Below are 20,858 nucleotides of genomic sequence, written 5' to 3'. Positions count from 1 at the left end.
CACTCGGTATCAGCTCTGCAGCATATGACGTCCTGCTTTGCAGAGGCTGCCAAGCTATTCGGCCTAGAAGTTAGTCTGAAGAAGACAGAAGTTCTCCACCAGCCTGCACCCCAGGAAGATTATCACCCTCCCTGCATCACTGTGGGTGAATCAGTTCTGAAGACAGTCCAGCAGTTCAGCTACCTGGGGTGCATCATCTCCTCAGATGCCAAGATCGACAAGGAGATTGACAACAGGCTGGCAAAGGCAAACCGTGCATTTGGCCGATTGCACAAAAGAGTGTGGAGCAACAAGCATCTGAAAAAAGGCACAAAGATCAATGTTTACAAAGCGGTTGTGATGACAACCCTCATCTATGGCTCCGAATCGTGGGTTTTATACCGTCATCACCTGCGACTCCTTGAGCGCTTTCATCAGCGCTGCCTTCGCACCATCCTCAACATCCACTGGAGTGACTTTGTGACCAACACTGAAGTCCTCAAGCGGGCAGAGGTTACCAGCATCGAGGCACTGCTGTTGAAGACGCAGCTGCGCTGGGCAGGGCATATTTCTAGGATGGAAAACCACCGCCTTCCCAAGATTGCCCTGTATGGCGAACTCTCCACCGGCCATCGAAATAGAGGGGCACCAAAGAAGAGGTACAAGGACTCCTTGAAGAAATCCCTTAGCACCTGTCACATCAACCATCACCAGTGGTCTGACCTAGCCTCAGATCGCAAAGCATGGAGGCACACCATCCACCAGGCTGTCTCTTCCTTTGAGAACGCACGCATAGCTGGTCTTGAGGACAAAAGGAGATTGAGGAAGAATCGCACTGCTACAGCACCAACCCCAAATCAGACTTTTCCCTGCAGCCGCTGTGGCCGGACCTGCCTGTCCCGCATTGGTCTTGTCAGCCACCAGCGAGCCTGCAGCAAACGTGGACTATTGCACCCTTCTTAAATCTTCGTTCGCGAAGCCAAGCCGAGAGAGAGAGAGAGAGAGAGAGAGGGGCTGCTACTGAACAGGAGCAAGCTGCCAGGCCTAGTTAAATCATACCTGTCAGTCAGGTAGCATCAAGTCACCCAGAAGGTGCTGCCAGGCCTAGAGTAACCAACTTTCAGGTGGAGCCTAAAGATCTCCTGGTATCACAATGGAACTCCAGACAACAGATCTCTTTTCCCCTGGAAAATAGCTTCTTTGGAGGATGGACTCTATGGCATTTTATTCATCTGAGGTCTCTCTCTTCCCCAAACTTTGGCTTCTGTAGATTCCACAACAAAATCTCCAGAATTTCCCAACCTGGAGCCAGCAATCCTAGTCAGGACTGACCCAAATGAATTCTCCCTCAAAGGCCAATATAAGCCTGGAAAGGGCCTCCCCCCACCTTTTACTGAAAAAACCAAGCTTGAGATACTATGGTTGCCTAGCAACAGTCACTGAGGGAATATTGAGGACCCAGCAGGACAGGCCAATAGGTGAAGAAGGCAGCTTCCTTGGCAACCCAGTCCTCATCTCACCTGAGGATGGAAGCCGCCCTGAGCCCGCTTCAGTGGGGTAGGGCGGGATATAAATAAAATAAATAAAATAAATAAATAAAGATGGGGTTGCTCTCCATGAAGATTGAGCAATATGCGGCTCAGCCAATGGGAGGGTAGGTGAGCCATCACCAAGATGGCTTGCCTTTTATATCTATATAGAATAGGATAATGCACATATAAGTATTCATAACTGAGAACTCAAATGATTGAGGGTACAAGTTCAGGCATACTGAAAACAGAAAACATACTTGTTAAATGCCATTCCTTGAAGTGTTTTTGCTTGAGTCTGCTGAACTAGGATGCAGGCAGTGTAAGAAAAAGTCCCCTACTTTTCATACACATGGACATCGTGATCACCAATATGGTTGCTAGGGTGCCTGGAGTTTTGACTCACACACATCTGCTCTAAGAAGTGGACTTTGCCCATGGTTTCTAAGGCTTCTGTGAATACTATAAGCCTCAGCTTTGCAGCAGCATTCTACATCTCTGGATGGGTGTTAGCCAGAACTACAGACAAGCCTCCAGCTGCTCCTTGCATGCACAATCTCAGCCATTGCAGTGGAAGAAGCCATGCCGCCATGAACTGTACAGGCAAACAGTTTCCAGCCTGTTTCCATGAACCAAAGGCTAACACCACCAGAATCCATCTTGTTTTCCTGACTCCATTACAGCAAAGCAAGAGACTCACGTATCCAACAGCTGCTTCAACTTCTGCATAAGGCAATCAAGCTTATCTTAGGCGTGGATCCTGCCAGACTGCCTAAGCTTTTGTCCAACGGAACCCAAGACAAAGGATGGTGCCAGCAGAGGAGTAAAGAAGAGGAAGAACAGCTTCACTCAGAGCCATAGTTATTGTATAAATCGAGTGTCTCCTTAGGTATCAATTTGGGCATCTATTATCACCTTTTAGATAAGTTTTGATAGTTTTAATCCCTCCACCCCAATAATTTCTCCCATTCTTTCCCTTAATGATCATCCTGGAGCCTCCCCCTTTGGCCCATTGTTACCTGGAAGTCCAATCAGGTAACCAGGACTAAGTCTGCTCATTGGCCAGGTATGGGCATCCAATCAGGTGCCCCCAATAAACTGGCTATTGGCTGCCGCATAATTCCAGCCCTTATGGTCATTGTGGAGCCTCCCCTTTTTCTGAGGTCATGTACCAGCTGACCACCTGTCATCCGCCCCTGTACCTCCCATCTCCTAAGGGCTCAAGGTAGTCCTTATAACCTGTGACCCAGCTCCCCACAGGTGTGCATCTAGCAGTACCCCATTCCTGCTGTTTAGATACATCCTGGATTCTTGGCCAGTTGAGGGTCCCCTTTCCCATAGTCCTCGTTTGTTGCCATTGGAGCCTTCATTGAAGACTACGATCGGTAATTATCACCCTGTTTGTCCATCCTTATGTTACCTCTACGGATTTCTTTCTTTTTTTTATTAGGTCTGTATGTATGTTATATGAGTCTACTATCTTGTATGTGTGTGTTCTATATTTTTCTGTAATAAAATCATAATTGTTTCACTTAATTAGTGTCCTTGGTAAATGTAGCAATAATTTCTGGAAGTGGAATCCTGTATACATAGATTCTAAATCCTTTTTAAGCTTACAGCAGTAATGTAGCACTAAGGGGTCTAGTAGAAATGAAGATCAAACCACCAGGCCAGACAGCCCAGATACTCCAATTCAGGATTACCTTAAATACCCAAAGTTAGTGACAGATGTGATGTCTGCCCTGTAGGCTAGCCACCTGTATGAAACAGCAACTGAAGAAGAAGAAGAAGAATTGCAGATTTATACCCTGCCCTTCTCTCTGAATCAGAGACTCAGAGTGGCTTACAATCTCCTATATCTTCTCCCCGCCACAACAGACACCCTATGAGGTGGGTGGGGCTGAGAGGGCTCTCACAGCAGCTGCCCTTTCAAGACAACCTCTGCCAGAGCTGTGGCTAACCCAAGGCCATTCCAGCATGTGCAAGTGGAGGAGTGGGGAATCAAACCCGGTTCTCCCAGATAAGAGTCCATGCACTTAACCACTACACCAAACTGGCTCTCTTGCCTTCCCTTTGCAAGATTTAATTGTACCAAACTTTGTAACTTGTGCTAGAGTGAAGTGGGAAATGCAAATAAGTTGCTGTGGACTTCAGCCCACCATTTCCCAGATTTTCTCATAGCTGTAGATTTTGTCAGCAATTAGCTGCTTGTGAAGTGTGTGTTTTTCCTCTGGATCACAACACAGTTAGATCTTTCTGCACATGGTGTTATGCTTTTCACTGGTGTCTACACTCCACCACTTGTACAAGTAAAATAAATTAGAAGGAAACCATATCCCCCACTGACTTATAACAAGCATTTGTAATGATGGAGAAATGTAGATGGATAATTATGTTGAAAATCCTCTTATGCTAGCAGCAAGTTTCTCTGTAATTTATATTACTCAAATTATGCTAATGTAGAACATGCTCCATAGAGAGTGCAGTTGGTTTTTCATTTTAATTGTGTCTAGTAGTTATATTTTTAATTAGTTAGGGAATAGTCAGATATCCACATGTAAGCTGTTATACTAACAGTGCAAGGAGCTGCTGTTAACTGTTTTGTTGTTAGTATTCTTATGGCCCCAGTTGCCAAGGAACATCTGAATGCCTACAGTAGCAGAGGGAAAATAAGAAGTGAGAAGTCTTTGAATGACAGAGATGGAGAAAATGAAAATTAGTAGGGATGCACATCTAAAAATTCCTGAACTGGAAATATACACAAAAATATCTCTTTCAGGTTGTTACCATAATTTTCATAACAGAAAATACAAATCCAGAATTTTTAAGCATTAGGAAAAACACACACACAACAATTCTGTGTTGTTTCTTGTGTTTGGAGGCTTACTGTCATAAACAGAAGTGGCTGCTCTTCCTCTGCAGTCACTCCTGCCAAGGCCTGCAGCTGCTGATCTGAGCCAGGCAACATTTTCAGAGGAATGAGAGACCCCCTCCCACCAGGAGTTCCTTATAAAAGCAGTAATTAGGGCACCCTAATAGCAACTGGGCAATGAATTTATCACTGGCAATCACATTTATCCGCTTTATTTTTAATTGAATACTTTTCAAAGGAAGTGACAGGGGCGTTTTCTGCAAGGAAATCTTTCTTTGTGAAAAGAGATGGATCACAACAAGAAAGGGTGGCAAATGCAAAAGTTTTTCAGTGGATGAGAGAAAAATAATCAGTCACTGTAAAATTATGTAAAGAGGCCAGATGTAGCAAAGATTATCTTTTTAAGATAGCAACTGTAATGGGGGCTGCAGTGTTTCCTCCTTCCTCAGGAAATAGTGAGAGAAGTGTCAGGGTTCAGGCACCAAGTAAAAGCACTAACCCAAATTACATAGTCAAAGTCCAAGCCAAAGGTTAGTGCACAAAATCAGCAAGTCATCAAATAGCAGGCCCAGAAGTCAATCCCAAAAATAAGGTCTAGCAGTCCAAGGGCCATCTGAGAGTTGGTTCAGGTGGATCTGAGAGACAGAGGATAGTCTGAGATGTCACAAAAACAACATAGGATCCATTTCACAAAGAGAGATTATATTCAACTAGTTGCTTCCACACCTAACAACCTCTCTTGACTGGTTTTTATAACCCTATACTTAAGGGTCAGACTTACAGACAACTGCTTTGGGAATAATCCTGTAATTACTCATCTTTCTAACAACAAGCAGTTGCCATTGGGCCAGGAAGCACTTATTTTGTCATCTCTCCTGTAGTTCTGTTAATAATCTCTGTCTGAAGTGCTTTATGGGCAGAGCCGACCCTAGACTGTCTGGCAATCTAGGCAAGGTTAACCTCTGGTGCACCCCCCCCCCCAAACTGATAACATCACCAAGTCACATGGGGGCACCCAATTTGGTGCCCCCAGAAGGCTGATGCCCTAGGCAATCACCTATTTTGCCTTGTGGCAGGGCCACCCCTGTTTACAGGTGTGAGTTATGCTGGAAAGCTGGAAATGATCAGCTGAGTTTCACCTGATGAATCAGGGCTAGAGGGTGGCAGTGGCCCTGTACCCGCTGTTGGTTGTGAATCCTGGCAAGCTTGCACCTCATCTTCCTGCTTGCTGACTTCTGCTGGCTTAGAGCTGTCTACACAGGGCTGCTGTTCTCCTGAGTCGTCCTCACAATCACTTGTCCCTGGCTGACCCCTGACAGCTACTTAAGCAGTCTGTAAAATCAAATCCCTTTGTCCATTCTGCTTGAAATTATAATAGAGGGAGGACTATGGTTTGGCAAAGTTGATGTCACTATTTTTAAAAACAACTGTACCAGAATCTCAAATTGGTTTTCCCATTGAAAATAATGGTTTTGAAATTCTAGGACCCCCCCCCCCCACACACACACACACATAGATTTGAATCCCAGACTGGTACAATCCAACCCAAAAATCAGGAATAAATAATAAAGGTATCTTCTTGAATCCCAGATCTAAAATTATAATGATTTTTTTTAAAAGAACAACGCTAAAACCTAGTGCTATAGGCTTACACTATCTCAACTTTCTTTCTGGGCAGATATTTCTCTTACCGGCCAGGATCCCACACTCTCCTCAGCGATATAAAAATACTGTGGGATTGGTGATTGAAAGGAAAAGGCTAAAGAAAGAAATGGATGGACTCAGGTGAAATATTGGGAACATTCTGGGAATACATGACACTGCATGACATTGAGTTAAACTTTTGGGCTATCGAGCTCAGAACTGTCTATTCTGATTGGCAGCAGTTCTGCAGAGTTTGCAGGAAAAAAACATTAATAAACTGGGCTAAAACCAACAATGCTAGGATTGAACTTGCAGGCAGATCATGTGCTTAATCATAGAGCCAACATGTGTGATGTGTAGTGAGAAGTGTTACTCCAATACAGAGTTCTGTCATTGTGTCCAAGTGCTTATTAGTTTAGGTTTCTGTTCAATGGCGGTAGCTATCTCTTGCATTGAAGTGAAAAGGGGTAATTTTGCAAGTGAGGGAGCCAGGTAGGTACATTGTGGACCAAGACGTGGGAGACTTGGGCTCAAATTTTTGATGTGCCATGACTTTGCTGGGCTATGTGGGCCAGTTGCTCTCACAGCCTTCTTTACCTCATAAGGCTGTTGTGAGGATAACATGGGGATGACAGACCCATATATGCTGCACTGAGCATCATGAAGGAAGGGTGGAATGTAAGCATGTAAGTGAGGGACTTCTCAAATCTGAAGCAGATTGTCAGATTTAGGTGCAAGGGTTTTGGTTGGTACTTTCAGCAATGGAAATTGCTCATTGTTTTATGATTGAAATCACATGGGCCTTATCAGATTCTTCCAGTGCGGAAATATGTGCTTCCAGTGTATGCATAAAAATGTGTGTTAGTAGTGACTATCCCATTTAGTTTACTGTAAGGGAAAGTACCACATACTCCCTTTTTGGTGTGTGGGGCTTTCTCTCACATAGAAGTTTTGCTTGATGGCACCTCATGCAACTGGAAATCAGTAAACTAAGGTACAGTAAAACTCCAGTTTCCATGGCAAAACTTCTGTTTGTTTTAATGGATCTGGATTGTTTGTCTATGATTGCACATTCTGAATAATTTTGAATCTGTTTAACTAATTTGATAAAATCCATGTATTCTTAAATGAAGAGCCATGTTTTATAGTCCATCAATGTAAAAAGGTGGGGAGGAACTTCTATTTTTTCAGTAATCATGACTGTGTATAATTCTGCAGTTGTCACTGTGTAAAATTAATGGCTCTTATGGTGAATGCACATCCTTTTTTGCATCAAAAGACCCCTCCTACCAGTTCAGCAAGGCTCTGCTGAGCATTTCACTGTTTGTGGGGGTGCACACAAGTTGCGTAAGCATATTGATCACTCTTGTCAGATCAGGTGACTAATTTTAATGTAACTTTAATTGCATTCCTTATCACTGTAATTGTACTTGTGCTTACACCTGCACACTACAAACATGAATCCAGTGCTCATTTAGATGGATTTTTTAGTTAATGCAATTTGTGAGGCATTTATTCTAGAGTAATCCCATTCACTTAAATGAATTAGCTGTAAATAATGTAGTATATTTTGTCAGCCTAGATAAATAAATTATAGTATGTGTGACAGATCTATGCTATAACATGGATCACCATCAGACATTAATAAAGCAGGGTAAATGGGCAGTTTCAAGTAGAGATGTGATTGGCAAGAGAAGGTATCTACCTGTCCCTCAGCATCCAAGCCAGTCTGGAATTGAAGACTGAAGACTGAGAGCAAGTTTAGTATAGTGGTTAAGAGTGTCAGATTAGTATATGGGAGATCTGGGTTCGAATCCTGTTATGTACCTTAAATAAAGCCTCCATGTCAGTCTTCAAGTCCCTTTTATTGTATCTCCAAGTCAGTCTTATTGTAAACACACACCACATACATCACGTACTACAGCTGTAAGGTTCACTCCCTACTTCCCATCTTTACTTATATATATATAAAACCCTCTTAAGGGGACATGCACCACATCTTCCCCTTTGTCAATTCATAACATAGTCTTTCATCCAAACAGGTGGTCGTCTTGTTCTTCTTGTCCTCTTCGTTGCTACAGCTGGTGGTGCCCCTTGAGATGGTAATGGTTGTGGTACTAGTGTCTCTTAAGGTGTATCCAAGAGTTCCGGCTGATCCCTTGGATTAGTCCCCTCACAAACAGGCCCAGCCACATTTTGAATCCCTGGTAACAAAGGAGAATTGTCTAATTCATAACTCCTTCCACTAGAATGCGCAGATACCAAATGAGATGCATTCCATACTCGACCATCTGCTAATTTATAGGTATATGGTCCTCTCCTTTCAATAACTTCAAGGGGTGGGGTGAACCGACTGTTGATAATCGTGCTGCGCAGTGAGTGCAGTGACTGAAGATGTAGAGATTAAGTCTAGCACACAGTAGCTGCTAAACTAGCTATGTACATTTATTTACAGGATATATCTCAGACTGACAAAATGCTCCACACACCTTCACCATCCAAACTCCCAACACATATCAAGGTACTTCTGTACATTTATACTTCTGTACATTTATACAGGCTATCAGTGAGCCTGCTGTGGTCTGTACACAAACGGCCTTGAGTGCGTCCCAAGCCTCCTTTGCCAGCTGCTTTCCTCTGACATGGACGAGCTGGTCATCAGATAGGCTCAAGATTATGGTTGCAAGAGCCTTCTGGTCACGGATGGTATCTTCTGGCGTAGGTTCCTCTGGAGGAGCAGATACAGCATTCCACAGCCCTTCTCTCTTCAGGAAATGTTCAACACGAACTGCCCATACGTTATAGTTGGTAGAAGTCAGCTTTTCAATCAGCACTGTAGCTGCCGCTGTAGCCATTCTGCTCAGCATTGCTTTCTCAGCTACTGCTGGTTCCCTCTGCCAAGATAGCTTCCTTCTCCACTCTGGAGCACTTCAGCCGTCTTTTTCCTACTACACTCACAGTCCGTTGGTGCAGCGGAAGCGTGCTGGGCCCATAACCCTGTTGATGCTCGCACTGCGTAGTGAGTGCAATGACTGAAGACATAGAGATAAGTCTATCACACAGTAGCTGTTAAACTAGCTATGTACATTTATTTACAGAATATATCTCAGACTGACAAAATGCTCTGCACACCTTCACCATCCAAACTCCCAACACATATCAAGGTACTTCTGTACATTTATACAAGTTACAAGGATGTCTGACCAATCAGGCCAGTGCTGAGTCATGCTGACTCTACCTTGGCTGATGCAACCTGGCACTCTGCCACATTGCCCCCTCCAGCCAGATGATCTACTGTCACTTCAGCTGTCAGCTGTAATCTGGATACTGCCACATATATCAATACCCCTCCTCAGGATCAGATTACAAGCTGCAACAGCTCTCTCAGTTTTACAAATCTTTCAATGGTTACATTTTTCGTGAATACATCTGCAACATTGTCTTCAGAGTTACAGTGCTTTAACATTACCAGTTCTTTATTTATTGCTTCTCTAACATTATGATAGCGAATGTTGATGTGCTTACTCCGGCACTTTATCCCCTTTGCCATCGCCAGCTGTTGAGCTGCTGTGCTATCACAATAGATTTCTACTGGTGTTGGATCTGATACCTGTAGATCCCGCATTAACTGTGTCAACCATTCTATCTGTATAAATGTGTCGCTAATGGCTGAGTATTCCGCCTCACAACTGCTCATGGAGATGTGGGTCTGTTTAAGTGCCCTCCAGTTTATTAATGCCCCATGCATGTACGCTGCACTGCCTGATGTGGACCTTCCGTCCGGTCTTTCTCCCCAGCTGAAGTCACTATCAAGTTTTTGTCGCTATCAGTATTCATTGTTAGTTTATAATTTATTGTACCTTTTAGGTACCTGAGTACTCTTTTGGCAGCCACCCAATCTTTATGCTTTGGGGCTGCACATTGCTGACTCTAGAGATGAACGGCCATACAGATGTCAGGCCTGGTCCAACAAGCCAAATATAATAAGGACCCGATTAATGATTGGTAGACTTGCTTACTTTCCAGTAAGGCATCACTTTCCTCTTTTGTATACCCAGTAGACATAGGGCTCTCAACTATTTCAGCTTCTGTCATTCCATGGACCTCTAACAGCTTCATTATTTTTTTCCTTTTGGCTTAACTGAAAATGTCCTTCTGTGCTCTTGGTGATTTCCATTCCCAGATAATGTCGTATCTCTCCTAAATACTTGATTTTAAATAATGGTTGTGTTTCTTTTATAAACCAGGTTAGCTGCTCATCATTTTTACAGAGAAAACACAAATCATCTACATGAAATAGTATATAGCATTCCTGCCCATATATTTTGTGGCTAAACAGACAGGGGTCTGCCACGCTTTGTTTAAAGCCTATGTTTTCCAGTGCTGTACTCAAACATTTGTTCCATTCGTTAGCAGCCTGATGGAGACCATACAGTGCTCTGTTAATCTTGAGTACATGCATATTATTTTTATTAGGAACCCAGGGATTGGTTGCAAATAGAGCTCCTCATTTATGGTGGCGTTAAGGTAGGCTGTGGTTACATCAAAATGATGTACTGTCATATCACTAATATCAGCCTTACATAGGGCCACTTTTAGCATTTCCAGTTGAATTGTAGGAGCAAAACACTCATCAAAATCCCTTCCTTCTAACTGGGTAAAACCTCTAGCCACTAGCCTGGCCTTTTTTGAAGTTTCCCATCAGGTAACTGCTTCAGTTTGTACAGCCACTTGCAACTGATTACATTCTTCCCTGCTGGCAACTCTGCTGGTGTAAACACGTTGTTCTCAGTCAGAGAGTTGAACTCTTTCTGCATTGCTTGTAACCAGCCTGTGCGTTCCTGATTGTCTTAGGCTAACACATCTTCGTAGCACTGGGGTTCTACAGCATGCACATGATTTATGTCCGTGTCATAGCCATACCTCTTTGGAGGCACCCCTTTATTTACTCTGGATGACACTCGAACTCCTGCCTGACGGTTGTCAGACTCATCAGGCATTTTTTGCTTTACAGCCTCTGCACTGATAGAACTTTCAGCTCTTTGCCCATCCTCCTCTGAGGGAGAGGTTTCTTGTTTTACACTCCCCTCCTCACACGAGGAAATTTCTTGTTTATCATGCTCCTCCTCAGCCTGCTGTGCTGTTAATTCTACACCACTAGGCACTTCATTGGCATGCACTCTGCTCCAGCTATCATCTTCACAGAATGACGCAGACCTACTGAATTTTATTGCATTACAGTCATTAGTGAACCTGTAAGCTTTCATCCCATTCTGATACCCCAGGAATAACAGCTTTCTTGCCCTGGGACCTCCTTTTCTTCGCTTATTTAGTGGAATATTTACCCAGGCTTTTGTGCCAAAGATTTTCAGAAAATTTAAGTTGGGATTCTTCCCACACAAAACTCTGTAAGGTATATCATCAGTTGCTTCAGTCCAAAGTCTGTTAATTAGAAAACACACTGTCTTTAGCGCTTCCCCCCAATAGGAGATCTTTAGCCCACTGTCTTTTAACATTGCCTGAGTCATCATTTGAAGAACTCCCCCTCTTCGCTCAACAACCCCATTCTCTGCCGGGGTAGAGACATTTGCCAACCTATGATGAATTCCCTGGTCTCTGAGTCAGGAGGTAAATTCCTTTCCTGTAAATTCTCCCCCCAGATCAGTGTGCAGGGCACTGATGTTACAGTTTAGCTGCCTCTGCACTCGTTTAGACCAGTACTTAAAAGTTGGAAAAACATCAGACTTTTTCTGCATGGCATACACCCAAGTGAAGCGATTGAGGTCATCTACTAAGATTAAGGTAAATTTATTTTTAGACACACTCGGTGCAAACGGCCCGATTATATCACCATGTATTAGTTGTAAAGGTCTCTCAGAGACTCTATTACTCATTCTTGCTACGGGGTAAGCTTTGGATTTTGCTTGTTTACAGACATTGCAGTCAAGATAAGCATTGCATGGTTCAACCTTCTCCTTCCCCAGAATAGCCAGGGTCTTATTTAGAGTATTGTAGCTGGCATGCCCTGTCCTCCTGTGCAACCTGTGGATACAATTATAGTGAGGCTGCCGGTTACAAACCACCTACGCTCTAACTCTCTTTTGGTCAAGCACAAATACATTATCATTTCGCATACCTCTGGCTAGCACTTTACATTCCTTAGATATAGTACAACCATGCTCATTAAAGAATACATTAAAGCCTGCTTTAGTCAGCACAGAGACGCTTAATAGGCTTGTCTCCAAGCTAGGCACAAACAGCACATTTACAAATCTGTGTCTCAGTTCTGGAAAATACACAGTACCTTGGCATAAGACTTTAGCCTTTCTGCCATCTGCCAAACTCACGACTTTAAGGCTTGCTGGTTTAGTGTCCTCCAACAGTCTCTCCTCGTTGCAAAACATCTGGGTGGCCCCAGAGTCTATAATCCACGGAGTGTTCTGCAGACGCACGTTAGTCCTCACCAGTGTTGCCTGCTGGTTTTGTGACGACCTCTGCTTGCCTCTCTGTCGCTCTGGGCAGCTCCTCCACGGATGTGAATCACTCCTGCACAAAAACATTTTTTCTTTACCTGCAGCACCCTCTCAACTGGTGGCTGCTGCCAGCTGGAAGCAACTCCTCCACTTACAGGCTCTGGCTTCCTCTGGCACTGCTGGACATGAGCTTTCTGCTCGCAGCACTCCTGTTGTCTTTGGTCCTCTGCCAATAACTTCCCCGTTATGTAGCCCAAGGTTAGCTTCTCTGAATCTTGGCCCTCGAACGCCATTAACAGCATATCAAACCTCTCATGCAGGGAACTCAGGATTATGTATACTTTATCCTCTTTGGGGATTGTTTTGCCACGCTGCTCAAGTTCTTGAAACCAAGCAGATAAAGAATTAAGATGTTCTCTCACCGTCTCTCCAGCCTGCATCCTCTTCCGATACAGCCTCCTGGTTAACGCTATCAGTGAGCCTGCTGTGGTCTGTACACAAATGGCCTTGAGTGCGTCCCGAGCCTCCTTTGCCAGCTGCTTTCCTCTGACATGGATGAGCTGGTCATCAGATAGGCTCAAGATTATGGTTGCAAGAGCCTTCTGGTCACGGATGGTATCTTCTGGCATGGGTTCCTCTGGAGGAGCAGATACAGCATTCCACAGCCCTTCTCTCTTCAGGAAATGTTCAACACGAACTGCCCATACGTTATAGTTGGTAGAAGTCAGCTTTTCAATCAGCACTGTAGCTGCCGCTGTAGCCATTCTGCTCAGCATTGCTTTCTCAGCTACTGCTGGTTCCCTCTGCCGAGATAGCTTCCTTCTCCACTCTGGAGCACTTCAGCCGTCTTTCTCCTACTACACTCACAGTCCGTTGGCGCAGCGGAAGCGTGCTGGGCCCATAACCCTGTTGATGCTCGCACTGCGTAGTGAGTGCAATGACTGAAGACGTAGAGATAAGTCTATCACACAGTAGCTGTTAAACTAGCTATGTACATTTATTTACAGAATATATCTCAGACTGACAAAATGCTCTGCACACCTTCACCATCCAAACTCCCAACACATATCAAGGTACTTCTGTACATTTATACAAGTTACAAGGATGTCTGACCAATCAGGCCAGTGCTGAGTCATGCTGACTCTACCTTGGCTGATGCAACCTGGCACTCTGCCACATTGCCCCCTCCAGCCAGATTATCTACTGTCACTTCAGCTGTCAGCTGTAATCTGGATACTGACACATATATCAACACCGACATTCCCCCTTTTGTAAAATTCCCAGTCTCCTTACTCTGATAAAAGAACCACACTCAAATTTAACATCCTTAGCACCTACATCTATCTGTATAAGCCCTGTATTTTTCTTGCTCCTGCTCAACTCTTCCTCACTTCCGGAACTAATACTACATCAGTCCTCACCTTTAAAATCCCAGTAACATTTAATTTAGTACGCATCTCCCTGCCATGCAACAATTCTGCTGGGGATCTTTGTGTTGTGGCATGCCTTGTTGCTCTATATACTTGTAAAAAATCGGTAGTAAAGGTAACCCATGCCTTTCCTTCTAAGCTTTGAAAGCTTTTCTTCTAAGTTTGAAAGCTATCTTTCAAACTTCTATTGAATTGTTTAGTCTTTCCATTAGTTTGTGGATAATGCACCGATGACCTCCTGTATATAATATTTCTCTCTGCAAGGAACATTTCAAATTCTACAGAAGTAAATTGAGTGCCATTAGGATCCCCTTCCTGACTGAAAACTGCCAAAAACTTAATCCTAGCAGCTGACATAGCTTGTGACGTAAATGCTATCTCTGGCCACTTACTAAAATAATCTATTAGTGTAATAGCATAGCAACATTCAATAGGGGCAGTATCAAAAGGTCCCACAATATCAATAGCAACTTTTTCCCAAGCAGAATGTGAGAACACAACTGGCTGTAATGGTGTAGGATGTGTAACCGCTGTTGTATCATGTAACTGGCAGGTGACACAAACCTTAATGGCTGCCTCCACTTGTGAATCCATCCCAGGCCACCAATAAAAATCACGCAATCATTGCTTTGTATGTACAATTCCCTGATGTGTATCATGAGCAAGAGCTACAAATGTAGATTGCAATTCCTCTGGGCAAGCAACCAATGTGTACCTCGTAAAATACAGCCATTTTGTAATGAGAGTTCATCATGTACTTAAAATAAGGCAACAGTTCTAACCCCATTCCTTTTTCCTTATTAGGCCATTTCTTCATCAAAAATCCCCTTAGTTTCTGCTGAATTGGGCATCCCAAGCATGCAACTTGAAATTTCTTCTGTGTAACTGCAACTGGAATGCCTGAGAGCAATGCAACTACTTCTACATCCTCTTCTGGCAATACACCTGAGAATGGCAAGGGAAGCCGTGACAAACAAACAGCTGTTACATTTTCTGCTCCTAGCTTATATTCCATCTCATAACTAAAACAAAGCAGTCGTGCTGACCACCTAGCGATTCGATTTCCTGCCCTTCCCAATCCTTTTGATGTCAACAGTGTCATCAGGGCTATGGTCAGTGTGTAACTTAAACTGATGACCCCACAGAGAAGTTCTCCATTTTTCTGTGGCCCAAACACATGCAAAAGCCTCCTTTTTGACCACAGAATACTTTCAGCCTCAGTCAATGTTCTTGATGCAAACGCAACTGTCTTTTTTACCTTGCCTTCAGAGCCAGTTTGGTGTAGTGGTTAAGTGTGCGGACTCTTATCTGGGAGAACCGGGTTTGATTCCCCACTCCTCCACTTGCACCTGCTGGAATGGCCTTGGGTCAGCCATAGCCCTGGCAGAGGTTGTCCTTGAAAGGGCAGCTGCTGTGAGAGCCCTCTCCAGCCCCACCCACCTCACAGGGTGTCTGTTGTGGGGGAGGGAGGTAAAGGAGATTGTAAGCCGCTCTGAGACTCTTCGGAGTGGAGGGCGGGATATAAATCCAATATCTTCTTCTTCTTCTTGGAGCTGAGTCAACACAGCTCCCTGGCCTTAGTTAGAAGCATCAGTTGTTACAATTATAGGCAGAGCTGGATCAAACAATTGCAAAGCTGGGGTATGAATAATCAAGTCTTTTACAGTCTCAAAACTAGCCGCAGCCATAGATGACCATACCAAGGTTGTACTTCAATACAACAACTCTCTCAATGGCTCAGTAACTGAAGCATAGTTAGGGATAAACTTTGCATATCATGAAGTCAACCCCAAAAAAGAACACAACTTTTGTAGATCACTTGGAGGTGGTGCCTGCATAATTACTTCAACATGATCTAAATCAAGTTTCAACCCCTCTGCTGAAACACTATGTCCCAAAAAATGAAGTTCCACCTGCCTAAGTTTACATTTCTCCATATTAAGTTCCAGCCCAGCTGAACTAATACACCTTAATACCGACTGTAAATTTCTCTCATGTTCTTACGGGGTCTTCCCAAATACAATATATCATCTAAATAGCACTGCACTCAATTCTGCCCCTTAAGCATTAAAGACATCATCTTTTGGAAAGCCTCAGGGGCTGAAGCCAATCCATATGGGACACGCTTAAATAGAAACAATCCCTCATGTGTAATAAATGCTGTAAGATCTCTACTTTCTCTATGCAACATGACTTAGTGGTATGCACACTGCAAATCCAAGATGGAAAACATCTTAGCTCCTGCCAATTCAGAGAACACTTCTTCTATATGTGGCAATGGATGACTATCAATCACCATAGCCTTATTAGGTTCTCTCAGACTACACAAAGATGTATACTTCCATCTTTCTTTCTTACCACCACTATGGGTGAGACCCATTCTGATGAGTCAACCTCCTCAATAATATCCTTCTCCATCAATTTCTTAAGATTTTCTGACACAGCATCTCTCACAGCAAGTGGCAATCATCGTAACTTCTGTTGTACAGGGATCACATTAGACCTCACTTTTACCTTATGGGCAAATCCCTTTGCACACCCAATCTCCTGTACCAAGGTATCCCCACTTACAGAAGTATTCCCATTCTGAATAGACTCAGCCTCCAGTTGTGGGGCCACAACACAGCCATCCACTGCCATCAGCTTTAATGCAGCAAACAAGTTCCTACCAAGAATAGGGGTATCATCAGGCACAACATAAAACTCTGCAGATGCAAAACTTGTACCACAACTCACTTCAGCAGATAGGCAATGATGTTAAGGTATTTGGTTCTTTAAATAACAAACCAGTTGTAATTTTGGTTCCACTAATGGTACATTCCCAAAATATTTCAAATACAGTGCCTCAGATAGTATAGAGACTGCTGACCCAGTGTCTAACATCAACTCAATTGCATGACTCTCCCCCAAGGGACTAACAGTTATTTTCACAGTACAAATAATTATTTTTGCCTCAGAGACAATTCTACTCCCATTCACATTCAAAACATTTACATCAGGTACTTGGATAGCATGCACCTGATGATTATTCTGGCAGCTACAACAAGCCTTAACAAAATGTCCTAATTTTTTGCAATAACTACATTGTGCTCCTTTTGCAGGGCATTTAGGGTCATTTGCCAGGTGGTGTATAGAGCCACAATGGAAACATGTCTTTATGGGCATTCTGTGTGTCTGGTTTCCTGGCTTTCCAACCTGTTCCTTCAGCTCTTTTACGGAGTTTTGACTTTGTCTTGGCACTTTCTGCAACAGTTCCACTTCTTTTATTCCATCTCTAGTGCCCAAACTTATCATCTTTGTTTCATTCAAAGCTGTTTCAGTTTGGGTTGCTATTGCTATAGCTTTAGCCAAAGAAAGTTCTGGTTCTAAAAGTAGCCGCTCCCTTATGCGAGATACATCTGTCTTTTCAACCAGCTGGTCTCTGATCATCTCGTCAGCCAGCACTCTAAACTCACAGGGGCCAATTAAGTCTCTCAAAGCTGCAATGTATTGTAATGTTGACTTCCCTGGTTTCTGTTCGCGCTGATGAAATTTATAATGATTAGCAACCACATTAACCTTGGGCACAAAAAACTCCTTCAATGTAGTAAGAGCTGTCTCATATTTATCATCAACACAAGGGAGTGTATAAAAAAATACGGTTTCCTTCTAATAAGCAATGCAAGCTTTCGCTCTTCAGACACTGCAGTGTCACTAATTGCAAGCAGGTAATTGTCAAACATGCGGATCCATGAGGTGAAAATAATTGGAGGCTCACCTGGACTTTAAAAAAAAGGTACCGGTGGATTCAGAGGCAAAAACGCCATCCCTTTTCATCGCTAATTTGTTATGTACCTTAAATAAAGCCTCCATGTCATTCTTCAAGCCCATTTTATTGCATCTCCAAGTCAGTCTTATTGTAAACACACACCACATAAATCACGTCCTACAGATGCAAGGTTCACTCCCTACTTCCCATCTTTACTTATATATATATAACCCTCTTAAGGGGACATACACCACAAATCCCCACTCATGCCATAGAAGCTTGCTGGGTGATCTTGGACCAGTCACATTCTCTTAGCCTAATCTACCTCACAAGGTTGTTGGACAAGTAAAATGGAGAAGAGGAGGTCCATGCAAATTGGGGTCTTTTCTACCCTTTTACTAGTTTTATGTATTATCCCTAAGTATACCTATACCATATCACTACAAAACACACTTACATGAAAACATTTCTGTTAGAAAAGAGATACATTTATTTTATTTTATCTGTTTGCATTAGTTACATTAGTTACAGTCTGCCTTTCTTAGGGAGCGAGCGGTCCCAGAGGCGCACACTGGATTGTGGAGTCCCTCAGGGGGCAGTTCTCTCACCAATGTTATTTAATATCTATATGCGCCCCCTTGCCCAGATTGCTAGGAGACATGGATTTGGGTGCCATCAATATGCAGATGACACCCAACTCTATCTGCTAATGGACGGCCGACCTGACTGCGTCCCAGAGAATTTAGACTGGGCCCTGCAGGACATGGCAACTTGGTTGAGGAGGAGTGGGCTGAAATTGAATCCAGAGAAGACAGAAGTCCTTTGTCTAGGTCGGGGCGCTCGGGGAGGGGAAATACCTCTCCCAGTCTTCGACGGGGCGCTGCTGAAAGCGGCGCGCCGGGTCAGGAGTCTGGGAGTCTTACTGGAGCCTTCACTATAAATGAAGGCCCAGATTGCAGCCACTGCCAAATCAGCCTTTTTCCATCTAAGACGGGCAAAGCAGTTGGCTCCCTTCCTAGAGCGCCAAGATCTGGCAACGGTGATTCATGCAACGGTCACTTCGAGACTGGATTACTGTAATGCCCTCTACATGGGGCTGCCTTTGTACCCAACACGGAAGCTGCAGCTGGTGCAGAATGCGGCGGCTAGATTGCTGTTGGGGCTTCCCAAGTGGGAGCACATACAGCCTGGGCTGCGCGAGCTGCACTGGCTGCCAGTTGTATACCGGGTTCGTTACAAAGTGTTGGTTATTACCTTTAAAGCCCTATATGGTCGAGGACCTGTCTACCTTAGGGACCGTCTCTCCCCATATGAACCCCAGAGAGCACTGAGGTCAGCCGGGAAAAACTTGTTGACTATTCCCGGACCGAGAGAGGTGAAGTTGCAAAGCACCCGTAACCGGGCCTTCTCCTCTATAGCTCCGAGCCTATGGAATCAACTTCCAGAGGAAATGCGGGCCCTGCGGGACCTTGAACAGTTCCGCAGGGCCTGCAAGACCATCCTCTTCCGATTGGCTTTCGCTGAAGAAGAACAAAACTGTTAAGAAAAACTGCCATCATAAAAGCAAATATAGTACTAGCACTTTTATTAACTAATTTTTAAAAACTTAATCTGAATTTTAACTAAACTGTTTAAATGTAATTTTATTTATTTCTGTATAATCAATGTTTGAATTGCTGTTAGCTGCCCTGAGCCTGCTCCGGCGGGGAGGGCAGGATACAAATAAAATTTTGTTGTTGTTGTTCTTACTGGGACTCAAGGCAGGTTATACAACCTGAGTCTGTACACTCAACAAGATGGGACAATCGTGTTGAGTGTATTGTCCCAACAAGATGGGACAATAAAAAAGGAAATAGGATTTTGGTTGGAGAGCCAACAAAATGTCTAAAAAACAGAAATGAAGAAAAACATAAGTGTTAGCAATGCGAAATTACACAGTGGGATCCAAAACACAGCAAACTACACAGAAGAACAGACCACAGTCCCCAATAATTTATCCAAGTAACTTTGTGAAGCCTTTTGTACAGTGCTGCCTTACAAAAAAGCCCTCTTGAATAATTCACCAGGAAATTTGGAGAGAGAGAGAATATTGATGAAAGCCAACTCCCAGACTAAAATGATATGGCCTAAGGGCTTTAAATAAAGATTGAAGAGCATGAGGGATAGGATTGCACACTGTGAGATTCCACAGGATTGGTCTCACACTGATGAAAACTGATTTCTAGTAGCAATTCTTTGGATCTGGTCCATGAGGAATAATTTGAAGCAGTCCAACACATTATGCCCACTTTGACCTCCAGGCCAGGTGCATCTTGGCACAGTTATCATGACAGAACATAGCAAATTCTTAATCTTGGATTTTCATGTCAGTTAGGCCTTTAGGCTTTCACTTTAATGTACCACAATTTGGTAGTCTTTCCAATGATGCCTGGAAATTAACTTAGCTTGTCCTGGTCTGTACTGACTCAAATGTTACATTGTCAATGGTTGAAAACACGAATTGTCTGCCAAGATATACAATAAACTAAATTTAGTCTACTCTAGAATCAAATTTCAAGCTTCTCAATGGTTGCAAGTTTTATTATCCTTTTGGAATAAGAGTGTTCCAATCTGATTTAAAAATTTATTATGCATTTTACTGTGGCATAACATCTGTGGAGAACAACATGCTAGCAGCCTTGTATTTTAAGTTAGAATAATTTAATAAGTATTTTTTCCTCTTGGCAGATACTATGTTGGAGAATCAACTGATGTTCTTTTTGAAAGGTGGTTTCACTGTGATGATCTTGGGACACAACTTATCCCAATAATCCAAGAGTAAGTCGTCCCCAGGTTTTGATACACAAATTGCTTTAAAAGCTGTTACTCTGATAAAGAGAACTGCAAAGGCAATAGGAAGCTTACAATACCTATTTAGATCTAGCATTAAATTCCTTCATCCCCAGCCATGAAGTTCAGTGGGTAATCTTGGATCAGTTGGTCTCTCACAGCCTAATCCACCTCACCAGGTTGTTTTATAGGTTAATGATGGAAGGAAGTGCCCTGTTTACTGCCCTGAGTGCCTTGAAAGAAGGCTATATAGCTGGTGGAGCCATTTATGTTGTGCTTATATGACAATTGAGGTTCTCATATGCAGGATCTAACTCTGATCAAGAACTTGTAAATACTTAAGAGATAGAAAGG

General features: G+C 43.3%; 1 protein-coding gene across 1 annotated transcript in view; it reads left to right on the top strand.

Moving 5' to 3' along the window:
- The window catches only part of HAAO (3-hydroxyanthranilate 3,4-dioxygenase), a 58,580-nt gene that overhangs the window by 19,761 nt on the left and 17,961 nt on the right, over positions 1-20,858 (top strand). Inside the window, exons 4-5 of the mRNA XM_060247485.1 lie at positions 6,059-6,165; positions 20,403-20,492. Coding sequence (XP_060103468.1) covers positions 6,059-6,165; positions 20,403-20,492 — 197 coding nt within the window. The remainder of the gene's footprint in view (positions 1-6,058; positions 6,166-20,402; positions 20,493-20,858) is intronic.

This window comes from Heteronotia binoei, chromosome 1 (genome assembly GCF_032191835.1).
Source record: "Heteronotia binoei isolate CCM8104 ecotype False Entrance Well chromosome 1, APGP_CSIRO_Hbin_v1, whole genome shotgun sequence".
Lineage (NCBI taxonomy): Eukaryota > Metazoa > Chordata > Lepidosauria > Squamata > Gekkonidae > Heteronotia > Heteronotia binoei.
Note: the sequence above shows the minus strand (reverse complement) of the source record. Positions and strands in the feature narration are given on the sequence as shown.